The sequence below is a fragment of the Micropterus dolomieu genome, linkage group LG04 (assembly GCF_021292245.1).
Source record: "Micropterus dolomieu isolate WLL.071019.BEF.003 ecotype Adirondacks linkage group LG04, ASM2129224v1, whole genome shotgun sequence".
Taxonomy (NCBI): domain Eukaryota; kingdom Metazoa; phylum Chordata; class Actinopteri; order Centrarchiformes; family Centrarchidae; genus Micropterus; species Micropterus dolomieu.
Window position 1 is genome coordinate 28,873,867 of NC_060153.1, and position 13,212 is coordinate 28,887,078.

Consider the following 13,212-nt stretch of genomic DNA (forward strand, 5'->3'; position numbering starts at 1 on the left):
GAAAAAGCCGAGGTATAGACAGAGGTTTATTAAAAGTAAGGGCTATGGAAGAATTTGCCCCATGTTGCTTTTGGCGTCCCAGCTTCCTCTTTGTACTGAGGAGCTTTGACACATATTGATGTTGCCACACCAAGGTCATGCATGTCACTGCAGCCTAACTTGTCAGTGGTCACATACATTCGCATACTGTTGTCCCCACCGCCTCACACTCTGTCACTGAATATTAAGTATGTGTATCAGTTCTGCAGAATGTAATTAACAAATGTTTACACCACTGTCTTTCCCCTCTTTTCTCCTCTGTTTTTTCCCTTCTATTCCCACAATCTGTCCAATATCCCATTCCACAAATTCACCCTCTCTGCCACTCTATTTCTTGTATCTTTTATATTCTTTCATTTCTTTTCTATCTCTTGCTTCACTTTCACCCTCACTTTTCCCAATCCTCACTGCTACCTGGACTGCATGCCACAAAGGAGGACAAAGTGGTTAGCATCTTTTTTGTGTTCTCTCTGTGCTGTGAATGTGATGTTTATGCCACTTGAAGGTAAAAATGCTGGCTGTGTTCAAATCTGGAGCTGAGATCTCTCTTGTTTGGTAACAGCATGTTGACTTCTACCCTGAAAAGGTGATGTAAAATATGTCTGAGTTTAGTTTATTCCAAGTTGGCCAGACCTATAATTTCCCCAGCTGAGAGAGAAAGGGTTGAAAACCCAACAACTGCAGATGCAAGAGAGCGAGCTATCCGATTGGAACAGAGCCAGTGTGTGTACAAATCCACTTATGGATTACTGACTTAACTGAACTGAGGGAGTCCCTGACAGTTCATAGTTTTTGCCAACTTTAATTTCTCTGAGCATTTACTGTCCTGTGTGGGGTGGAGCCACCTGGAAGTATGTGTGTCCTCAGAAGATTTTCTCTCCAGTGTAAACCCTTACTAACTTTGTGTCCATTGTCTGTCTCCTCCCCTTGCAAAGTGTCTCATAGTGAAGGACAGGGTAAGGCTTGCTGGGTGATGGATTTTGCTGCATGGGTCACTACTTTTGTCTCCCCTTCACACTTGGGTCTGTGCTCATTCACAGTATCAGAACAGGAATTCAGACCCACTATCAGTTCTCGCCTCATAGATCATTGTGGTTAAGCGGTCCCAGGGCAGCTGGCTGGTGATCATGCATCAGTACTCTAATTCTGAGAATGAATGCAGACCCTAAAACTGGCGGACAGAGTGAGCATGAGCCATGATATAGGCTTTTGGCAGGGTTGTCTGACCCTTTTGACCCATCCTGACCCCTCTTCCTATGGCTGTAGACATGGCTGTGCTGACAAGGGGCAAATGGATACTGGAATAAATCCTTAACAAAAATGGGGATGGGCATGCATATAAGAAAGCACTGTACCCTACAGACCATTTATGAGACTACATAATGAATGCACACTCATGCCTGTGCATGCTTTCCCTGCCTGTGTGTTTGAGACCAGACCAGCCTTGCCATGGGGAGACGGGAGGGGCCCAGGTATATGTTCCACTTTGTCCACTTACCACTTCCCCTTAAAGGTTCAGTGTGTAATATTTCTGAGGATCTATTGACAGAAATACAATATAAGATCCATAACTATGTTTTCAGTGGTGTATGAAGACCTTACATAATGAACTGTTATGTTTTTATTACCTTAGAATGAATCATTTCTATCTACATAACCGCGGGTCCCGTCTTCTGTGGAGGTTGCCATGTTGCCCCGTCATGTTTCTGCAGTAGCTGAAAACAGGGGCGGTTCCAAACTCTTGAATCATTTGTGTCTTAGCCCAGCCCAGAAATCTTTCATGTTTTCAATAGGCCAAAATGTAGCAATATTATTGCAAGTAGCCTCAAACCTCCGTTCTTTCAAGGCCTGTGAAACAGGCTGCGTCATAAAAATTATTACATATTAATATGGAAAATATTTTTGACGTTGTTGTTGAGTTACATTCGGGGCTACAGTGAAAACATTCGGGGCTAAAGCCCCTGAAAAATGACTTGGCGACGCCGATAGCTGAAAACAAGCAGCGCTACAGAGGGCATTTCGCCACTACATTCACCTTCTTCTCCTTTTTGTAGATTTCAGTCAGTGTAGACGTTCATCACTACGTTGAATACGTACATTCAAAGAAGAAGAAGTTACAATGGACAGCAGGGGTCAGCTAATAATTTTTATATAAGAGCAAATTTTTTCATCTATTAGATGGTGGATGAGAATATGAGGCATAATACTTAAACTAGCTATAACGGTGATTGGTAAGCTAAGTTGGGAAAGTGGAAGTCTCTCAACTAGAAGGCTCTGTGTTCGCTCACTTGTTAGTACAATTTTGTCCCTCTATTTCACAAATTGATCATGAAGGACTGTTTCACATGTTTAAAGTAAAGCATGTGACAGAGTCTTTAGTCTGTAGCCTGCTTTTTTAAAGTAAAAGCTCCGTTCAACTCTAGTAAACAAACTTCTCGCGCTTTTAAGACAAAGTGATTATGTGAGTAACTGCTGCTGCCATGACTGAGATCTATTTCAGCACCGATAACAAAGTATTTTTTTATTTTTTATTTTTTCGCTATCCAAACACCGATAGACTAGACAGTTGGTTGCAATTGGCAACCTAACCGCTAGATGCCACTAAATCTCACACACTTAACCTTTAATGCTTGTTCACTGCATTTTTTGGGATGTCACTGAGCCCTTGGATAGTCAGAAGGAGAATTCATTGTTTGACTGTTCCTAAGCATAACGTAAGTAAGGCAAAAAGAATCAATAGAAAGGGAAAAAGTTGTATGATGTCCTTCATTCACTACGGTGACCAGTAGTCCCAGTATATGTGGGATGTTCCTGGTTTCAAGCTGGGTGTCCCAACAAATAACTGTACAGAACAATTGTACTTACAGTACATTGATTCATTATTAACTAACAACTGAAGGCCACAATGATTTGTCTGCATGTGTGTTGTCATAACACGGCTCAAAGGGAGGACAAAGAGGAGAGGACACCATGTAACTTGTAACTATAGATTTATTTAACAAAATGTAAAACAACAGATAAAGTAGGTAAATCAGTAACATCAGTAGTGTGTTGAGTGTCTGCATGTGTGTACAGTGAAGTGTAGTGAACAAAGCAATTAAACACGAAGAGAACCTAACCCAAACCACAAACCACATGCCCAGGAAGAGAGAGACAGAGTGACTGACTCCACCAGCTGGTATAGCTAGGGAGCAGCAGGTGATAATCAGAGAGTCCTGGCCTCAGAAAGGACGGCCCAAACAGGAAGTCACCTGGGCTGTCACGGTGTCAATCAATCAATGTGTCGTTGTCACATGCTTTTGCTAGATGCGTCATAGAGAGCCTAATGGTTTTCACACACAACGCAAAGTGAATTTTTTCTCTCCGCATTCTTGCACGAGTTTGACCACTGGACTATTTGTGTTTACTCACGTGAGTAAAGCAAGACAAGGTCCGAAATAAGGTCCCTTATATGTAAGTGTTGCTTGCGGCGCTTTCTGACAGTACCTGTCAGCATGCTAATGGTTAGCTATCATGCTAAAGAGGAAGTCGATCTTTTATAAGCAGCTCCAGGAGGCATACTTCTTCGTAAAGGAACTGGCAACGATGCTTGATGCAGCTTCATGGCATTTATGGTGTCAGATTTAAGGCTAATAGTGCGTCAGTCCTGATGGATTAAATGGATTTAAAGAAGTTTACACTCCAACCCCAGTCAGCCTTACCGGAACTAGCGTCATGTTTGGAAAAAACATCAATAAACCCTCAAACTCTAAGCCTTTCCTCTTGTAACATTTGAAGGAAAAGCATATTGTTGGAAAAGGTGAACACTTATGTAAGCTAAACAGCCAAATGGGGCATAATAGTAGCGTTTCTGCAGGCTGCAAACACATGGATTCACACAAACTGCAAACCAGAGAGCAGGCCAGAAAAATGATGTGAGGCTTGCAGAAAATAAAGTTAAGACAGAATTAACAAACGGTTGTTACCTAGCTCCTTACACAAAGAGAAAATCGACGATCTAGACAAGTTTTTCAGGGGTTGGGCTTGGTGGATGAGCGAGTTTGGTGAGGAGAACTTTATTGGCCTGCACAGAGACCTGATACTGATACCGATAGAACATCTTCGGAATGAATTAGAGCAGACACTGCAAGCCAGGCCTTCTGCGCCTGACCCCCTTATAGGGGGAAAAAGTTAGGACAATTCAAAGAGCCCCTGACTGACAGGGGCCCCCCAAAATAGGTCAAATCTAACGTAAAATTATATTTTATTATACATTATATGCACCATCATCCTGCATGTCCTAGAGATGCAGAGGGGGCCCAATTAGATTTTTTTGTCTTGGGGCCCCAAATTCCTGGCAGCGCCCCTGAATGCGCTTCTGGGAGAACGGTCAAAAAGTCCCATGAACACACTCCTAAACCTTGTGGACAGCCTTCCAGAACAGTTGTAGTTATTATCGCTGCAAAGGGTGGGCCAACTTCATATTAAACCCGACAGATTAAGAATGGGATATCATTAACCTTCATGTGCATGTAAAGGCAGGCGACCCAAAACTTTTGGTAATATATTGTATTTGATGTGATTGCAATGACTTAATGTGTGTACCAACTTCATATTCAAGCAGGTTTCTTGAACTTGAAATTGAAGGATAGAATAATGTTAATTATATCATCCGTGTTGGGAACTAAATGCCACTGTTTGGTCCGCTTTCTAAACAACACATAATTATCAAGTTTAAATCAACTTCAGTATGTGATAGAAAGGCTAAGTTAGCGCTGAAGTGTGTGAAGAAGCTGATGTGTGTTTCATAGCCCTCTATGTCAAGCTGCTCTGCTCTTGCTGGTTTATGTGTTTGTTTGTGTGTTTAATGTCAGCTCCAGATGGCTTCCAGAAACTGAACAAACCAACTGACAATCTATCTTCTTTGTAGATGAGCACTGCCTCCCAGTGGATAGCAGGCTGGAGCTGGGTCATAGCATCAATCAATTATATAAGATGTACATGTTTCATTTGGGGTTTTCAGTAGTCTGGTTGCCACTATTTCTAATGTTTATTTGTAAGTACTTGATATCCTGTGTGGTTTAAATTATTTTATGGCCAACAATCTCCCGCTAGCACACAAATGAAGTCACACACTCAGATTCACATTGATACAGCAACACAGAATCTTGTTCGCTAACTGCATCAAGCTGACACTGCACTTTTTACTGGAAGGAAGGACGCACTGCATAATCTCAATCATGTTCCTCAGTACTAGATGACTAACCCGCTGCTCTCTCCTTCATCCTCACACTCCTCTCCTCTCTTCCCATACACCACTGTGTCTGTAGTAGCCTCTGTAACAACTCATCGTTCCCTTCTTCTGTCCATTATCCCCCTTTCAGTGCCTGTCCTTATGTCCTATATGTGAAAAATATGTGTTTATTAGGCTGACAAACATTATAGCAAAGACAGACAATATCACTTCACAGTCACAACCTACTTGAATGGATCTGGCAAAAGCGTGCAGCAACATGCTCAAGATAAGTTTGTGCTTTGTAAGTTTTGCAGTTCCTAGTATTATCACCCTCAGTGAAAAGTCATAAATGAAAAGTGAAATCCCATGTGTGAATTTGAAGCCCATGCGTTTTTTGGACATCTTTGGGTGAACTTAAAGGATAATTCCGGTTTATTACAATTTAGGTGTCATTTTCATAGTTTTGGAAAGCAAAAATAATGTTGTTTTTTTGTTATTGAGATCAGGGAAAGCAGCGACATCATTGGCCAGTATCCTGTCACTGCTGAATGACTGAAGCAAAGCAGGTGTAGGCTGGGCCAGTACTTTGATGGGAGACCTCCTGGGGAAACTAGAATGCTGCTGGAAGTGGTGTTGGTGGGGCCTTTAGATAAGAGGTTAAACCCAGGTCCTCACTTACTGTCTACTACTAAAATCCCATGACTCCTTTCGCAAAGACGCGGGTGTTCCCCGGTGTCCTGGCTCTCTCCACCTAGCCTGCTAATCATCCCCAGTCTAACTGGCTCTATGTTTCCCTCTTTCCACTTCAAGCTGATGTGTGGTGAAATTTCTGGTAAAAATGCAAAATGGCTGCCATGCGTCACGCAGGTGGGTGCTGCACAGTAGTGGTGGTTGAGGTGAGTTTCCCCCCCTCACTATGAAGCGCTTTGAGCATCAAAATAAAGTGCTTTAAGCCCAGGTTGGCTTAACATATAGAAAGTCTTGACATCCCAATTATGCAAGCTACTGTTCTGTAATCTTCTGTAACAAAACAGTCATTTCTCTTTCTGAAAAATGAAACATATTGCTCAGCTTTATTGTCTATATTTTAAAATATATGGTCATCTACTTGAGGACTGGTCATTAAAGGTTGAGACCTTTGTGATTAAAAAAAAAAAAAAAACTAAAAACAGCATCATGAATATTTAATTGTGTGCCAGCGCTAGTAATTTCATCATCATAAATTGTTTTCTTGCATGTCCATGATTTCCACCAACAGTTTTTGATATTGTTGTTTTCTCAACATTTTAGCAGTAATCTTCATCTAAAAACGTCTGCATGGTTTGTCCCTCCCAAGAAAAAAGACAGCATCAGTCGTTTCAGTAAATACCCATAAATTACATTTGTTTATGTTCAAGTGAAAAAGCTCTCATTGGAATAGCAGTCACTGGAATTATGACCTGGGTCTGTGGGGAGAAAAGGATGAAGAGAGCAGGGCCGGACTGGGACAAAAAAATTGGCTCTGGCATTTTTGGCCCAGGCGGCCCACCAAAATCGGTCGGACACCCCTCACACATTCACCATTCTTCCATTTAAGGGCTCAGATTAGGGGTGTGACGAAACACTGAGACGTGACATTTCACAAGATTGGTGGCCATGACTACAAGACAAGAATATTTTTTCATATGTCTTCTATTTAGAAAAAATATTTATTGATGAAATATTTGATCGGGGATCCTCCCCCAGAAGAGTTTGAGCATTAAACACTTAATTTCCTGCATTCTGGAGACATTGTCTGCACCAATTTAGATGGAAAAGTCTATATTTTTATAAAGGGAAGCACGAAATTCATGGGCCACTGTCTGTGCTTGATGGGCCGGTCGTTGGCCCATTATTAAAAAACAGTTATATGAATAAATAAATTACGTTACACCGGCCCCAAATGTGCATGGGCCCACTGGGCATTTGTCCGGTATACCAAATTACCAGTCCACCCCTGGAGGTGAGGTTGTTATCAGAGTCACACTGGTCATGCCAATGTTGTTGTAATGTCAAACCTTAATCAAGTAGTAATTTTAATCAAAACCAAGATGCTTTTCTAACCTAAACAAAGGACTCAAGTCAAACCTAATTTATCCCTAAATTTTACCAAGTCGTTTTTCTGCATACATCTAGCCTTATAAACCTTATAGCGTTGGGACATCATAGAAAACATTTTTCAACACTGATTTGTGACGTATTGGAAGGCACAGACAAATGATGTGATCCTGCTCATACGGGCATGAGATCAGCCTATAATTGTCGTTTTGGAGGGCAGTTACATACACCGTAGAGTATTTAGTTGTTTTTGGGGAACTTGTTGAGTATAATGTAGAGCACAGAGGGCAGCCAGAGTCTTCTCCACAATCCTGAGATCAGAAATGCAAAACCATCCAACAGCTCTGCTTTTCTTTCAGCCTTCCTCACCACTGAATGAATTTGGCCTGCTTGCAGAGTTGATCTACTACCTTATTAGAGGAAATGGAGCATTATGTCTTTTGCGGTCGTCTTTCTTCCCACCATTCAGGATTTACCATTCCCTGAACGATAGCAGTTTACACCCAGCGCTGCCTCATATGTCATTCTGTCGAGGTGTGTGTATGTGTGTGCTGAGGGCAAGGTCACTGCACACGCTCACTGAAACCACAACCACACCTTCTCCACTGCCCACACCCCCCCCAAGGCTCCCATCTATTCTGCCCATTTAAGGAAAAGCTGATGTTCACACAACTCGGGCCTAAATGAATGCTGTTCCTGCCGTGAGCTGCTGTTGAATGCTGCTGCTGTTGGCAGAGCTGCGGCAGCGACGCAAGTCTTCACCATTTTGTCAGCAGATGGATGGAGCAGCGTTTGGGGCGGGAGATGAAGCGAAGGGGGTATGGGATAAAGAAGTATGAGTGACAGGTGTGCGGTGTCTTCATTTGCCAAGTCAGCCGGGTGTGTCAGCTGAGCTGGAGGGTGAGGAGAGAATAAAGGAAATAAGAAAGGAAATTAAAAGAGTAGAGTGAATGAAATGGAAAGGAAAGGAAAGATAGGATAGTAAAAAAGGGAATGAGAAAAAAATACAGGGCTAGGAAAAGAAAATAAAGGAGATGAAAGAAAAATAGGAGGGGTGGAAATGAAAGAAAAGGAACAAAGGGGAGGAAATGAAAGAAAGGAAACGGCATAAAGGGCAAAGAGAAGAAAGGAAAGGAAAAATGGAGAAGAAAGGAGAAAAAATGAAAGAGAAGGAACAGAAATGAAGGGAAATAATGAGTAGGAAGGGAAAGAGGGAGGAAATCCATGTTCAGGTTCCTGTCATGTTGGTAATGCAATGGTAACTCGAGGCACTCTCAATGGCATTTGTGCAGGCTTTTTTTTTGTTTTCTCTGTTGTCATTGTCCTTCAGTACTGACACACACATACTGCACACACTGCTTTGTCCCCCTATTCTCACACTGGCTCTTCACCACGATTTGGTTACCATGGAGAAGCACATTTTTTAGGCAGAAGGAGGTTGACATTATTACATGAGAGAGATGGCACTGCTCATTCTCCACGCACACACTTCTCGCCTACAGGCAGTCGCCCACGCCACACTCCTTTGGGCCAGAAGGTTTCAGAAGTGTCCTACATATACATACTGTACACATATCTGCACACACACAGACACATTCTCACAGCACATCGCACTCCTCAGCACGCAGCGAGGCAGCGAAATGAACTCGAGGTGACACCAGAGTAGGCAGCCTTTGGACGAAGCCTATTGGTCAGCTTAACGGAGGGTCTGACTGGATCTTATGTACATATTAATTCCCCCTACAATATCTTTCGGGCTATCCAGGAATGCAGAGCACAATCACTCCAGGAAGGATTATATGTTTATATCCTTTGTGTGTGTGTGTGTGTGTGTGCCCATGTGTTCTATAAGTTCTTTATTGTTTACTGCCCTTCCCCCATCTGCGTTGTAGGCTTTAAAGCACATAACAAACACACAGAGGCGTGCCATTAGAAAAGGAGATCTGTTTTTTGTTCTGTTCTTTGGTTTGAGAACACACTGGGCCATGAACAGTCCTGATGTACGTTCTTCTATATGATGCTTTCAATCAAGGATTAAGCTTGTGGATCAGAGCATTTGCTTCTCGTCGTTGGCAGCGTCTAGCAAAGCAACCTATAGATACAGTACTCACAGGCCATCTGGGTGCTGATAGAATCTCAATACTAGGGCTGGGTTTCAATACCAATACCAAAATGATATCTTACCGTGAGAAATATAAATGTGTTTTTTATTTGACAAAAGAAGTCAGGTTCTACAGCTTTGTCAATGATGTATAATGGAAAACTGTCCACTCACGTCTCAACTTTTTGTGGTTGTATTTTAGTTTTAGGACTTTCATTTTCGTTTGGCATCATTTGACTGTCAAACTATTTCATTTTCGATGGCTAGCTTAGCCTCAAGTTTGGTTTTGTTTATGGTTGAAACATGCTATACCTAGCCTGGATTTTAAAGTATGAATATGAAAAAAGTCTTTGTAGGATTTTTTTCGTTTTGTTAAATGTTGTATAAAACATGCAGCAGCACAAGAACAAAATAAATTGTCAAAAATTTGTACAATGATCAGCAAATATCTCATTAAGACATTTAACACCAACTTTCACTACTTGATGGTTTTTGATACTCTGCAGGCACATTTTTAGTTGGTACCCATAAAGTAATAAAGTTTGAAATGTCAAAAAGGGGTTTGCAGAGAAAAATAATGTTTAAATTCTCTAAAGCAAGGTTTCATAAAAGGTATCATATTGGAATCCCGAATCAAAGGTAGGTAGGTGTCACTTGTGGGTCTTCACATTAAAAGTTAAAAGGTGTCATAACAGGTATCCAGATGTGAAGAATGATTTGACTGTTTCTATTTGGCTGAAAGTTGTTGGGTGCAAATGCTGTAAAGTAGCTTACATTCCATCATGCACTAGGAAAGAAGGCAGAAGGGGGATGGGGCATCTAGGTTTAATCTCTAACCTGTGTACTTTTGCCTGAGTGGGATGTTGGACGAGGGGGGGGTGTATAGGTTAGAAGTTATGATTTGTGAGCTGATGGTATTGTCAGCTGATGATGAGTTGAATAATGGTAAAGAGCTGAAAGGATTACTGGCTACTGCTAATCTGTGGCCCCTCAGCTGAGGTAAAGAGGTGGAGAAAGACGGAGAGAGAAAGAGACTGTAGTGTGTGGCTGGGCGGCTGCCCGACAGCTGTGGGCCATGCGGGCAGCTGATTTACTTTAGATTAGTCTGGACATGCGCCAACTAGGATTCAATCAGGCCATGATGAATGTGCTTTGGCGCGCGGAAGGCTAACAGCTAACTGCTAAACTGACTGCTAACAGTCCATCCCTGGTTGTCAAGGAGTAACATTTTGGGGTTTCCAGGGGTGTTTTGTTTTCAACTTGTGCCAAGGTTCTGCAGTGGGATACAAGGGACGACTATGTTTCCTCTTTGCTTTGGATTTATTCTCTGAAAAATAAACCTTTGGGATTATAAATACGGAGGGAGATAAATCCTGTTTTTCTGCTGTCGAAGTGAGGTGATATTCGGTAGCCATGGCTACATGTGAGTATTTGATATTGTCTATGGGTTTGATTTAGAGGATGAAGAATACAATTTTGACAAGGCTACTGTGCATGGTAATCAGTCTTATTTTGTGATGGTGCATTTCATAGAATCTTGAGGCTAAATCACAGAAAATCATTGCTTGCATGTGCAACGAAGGGTCACTGAATAGTCATTGCCCCATCTTTGCACATGCATCTCTTGTTGGATAAAAACAATACATAGCGCTACCATTAGCAGTGCAATACCAGTTAGTGTTCATTTTTCCTTCCTCTTCTTCTGCTACAGTATTACAGAATTCTTTCTAGCCCTCTCAAGTGTGATCTTTTTATTATATCACCAATATGATCTGAATGGGTTACAATGCAATAAGAATCACACATATACACATCATATTTTTCTAACAGCAGTACAGTAAATAATAGTAACGTTCCATAGCCTTCACCAAGTGGTTTTCATGGATAATGGCTATGTTTAAATGGTAAAACAGCCAGTCCGTTATATCTGAGTGCTCTCTAATATTTGATTAGCTGTAGCAACGAAATGAGAGGAAAGCATGTGGGGGACACCAAGATTAGATTTTTTTCCCCTAAAAGATGAGCTACCACCGTTTACGTGAGCTGAAATTTATTGTAAAAGGTGTTTGTGAAAGTTGATAGAACAAGACTTTTAAATGTCTAGGAGTTGCATCTGCTCCCATGTATGTAACAATGCTGCATTTGTCGTGTGCTAGCCTATGTTCTATCAAATTAATTTGTATTGCATAAATGTTTACTTTTGTGTCACAGGCATACCTAACAACTTCTTTTAGGTATTCCATTTATTTAATGTTCTTCTGTAATGCTGCTGAACCCAGCTTGCAAACATATTTGTCTTTTTAACCTCAGGTAATGTGGGTATGCAACCTGTGCCGTAAACAGCAGGAGATTCTCACCAAATCAGGAGAATGGTTTTCGGAGTCAGGGGTGCTGCCTGGGAGCCTGGGCACCTCCTTGAACAACCCAGGCAAGGGAGGTGAGGCCCAACGGGACAGGAAGCTACTCCGCTCCAGGTCCCAAGCCCCGCCCTCCAGCACCAACAACAACGCAGGGCCGCTGGACGGGACACAGCTGCCCGCCGGCGTCACTGCTGCCAAGGGTGCGGACACCATGCCCAGCTCCCGCTCCCAAAGTGAACCACCTAGAGAAAAGTAAGGCATCAAGTTATAGACATTGAACACAACGCCTATGAGATTTCATCTTTATGCTGCAGTAATAGAGGATGCTTTACCTGTACAACCTGTACCTTTTTTCATTAACATCATGGGAATCAGAGAATTGGAGAATGGGAACCATTTTTTTCAAAACCCAGAAAGCTGGGACTGCTTGCTGGCTAAAGCTCCTGTTGTTTTTTAATCCCTGGGTTAAAAAAAAAGAATAGATCTGTGTCTATTCTAGCTTAACCAGTTGAGACGCAGGGTCACGGGTTTTAGTCTTGAGAGGTCTTTGATTCAATCCTTTTGTTTTCATTTAGTGGGTGTGTTAGGTAAGGGTTCATCAATGTATCATGTTGGTTAGTGGTCTGTTCATATAAAAGTGAGCAGGGTTTTGCAGATATATAAAGGAATGTTCTTAGCACAGAAATTTATTTTTTCATATTACAAATGATAACGTTGCTGTTATGGAAATGATGTGTCTGTAGACTGTATGGTACATTGGTATAATGAATCCTTTTCTTATACAGGAAAAGGCCAGTTTCCCTCCATGAACAAAATGGTAAGGGAGGCATAGGGCGTGGTAGTGGCCGGAGACCTGCTGGGAAGTTGCCGTCACAGTCATCCCTGGATGAGAGGGTGGGGCATGGGGAAAGAGGAGAGAGACGGTTAGGAGAAGGACGGAGGCTAGAGAAGATCCATTCTACGGACTACGAGGATGGGGAGGAGAACTTGGGTCGTTCAGAAACACACCGGAGACGCCCAGAGGATGAGGAGCAGAGGGAGCGCCAACGACGTGAGGAGGAGTTCCAGAATCGTTACCGTAGTGATCCCAATCTGGCACGATACCCGGTGAAACCACAGAAGGAGGAGCAGGAGATGCGCATGCATGCTAAGGTGTCCAAGGTTCGCCATGAACGACGACACAGTGATCTGGCTATCAATGAGGTCGGCCTAGGGCCTGGTGAAGGAGGAGGTGGTGGAGGAGGCAGTGCAGGGGAGGTGCCTGAAAACCGTCTAGCCAGGAGGGGTGGAGGTGGGGAGGGAGACCGCAAGGCCCTCTTGGAGAACCACCAAGCCTACTCTGTGGATAGGACCGTGGGGGTTGGCGGGGGAGCTCCACCTGCTGGAGGTATAGTGAGATCAGGACCCCAACCTGGGGGGCC

The 13,212-nt window shown here is 42.6% G+C and overlaps 1 protein-coding gene across 1 annotated transcript in view; it reads left to right on the top strand.

Annotated features, from left to right (window-relative positions):
* The window catches only part of LOC123969385 (regulating synaptic membrane exocytosis protein 1-like), an 87,239-nt gene that overhangs the window by 29,901 nt on the left and 44,126 nt on the right, over positions 1–13,212 (top strand). The window contains exons 6-8 of the mRNA XM_046046743.1: positions 474–485; positions 975–995; positions 11,742–12,043. Coding sequence (XP_045902699.1) covers positions 474–485; positions 975–995; positions 11,742–12,043 — 335 coding nt within the window. The remainder of the gene's footprint in view (positions 1–473; positions 486–974; positions 996–11,741; positions 12,044–13,212) is intronic.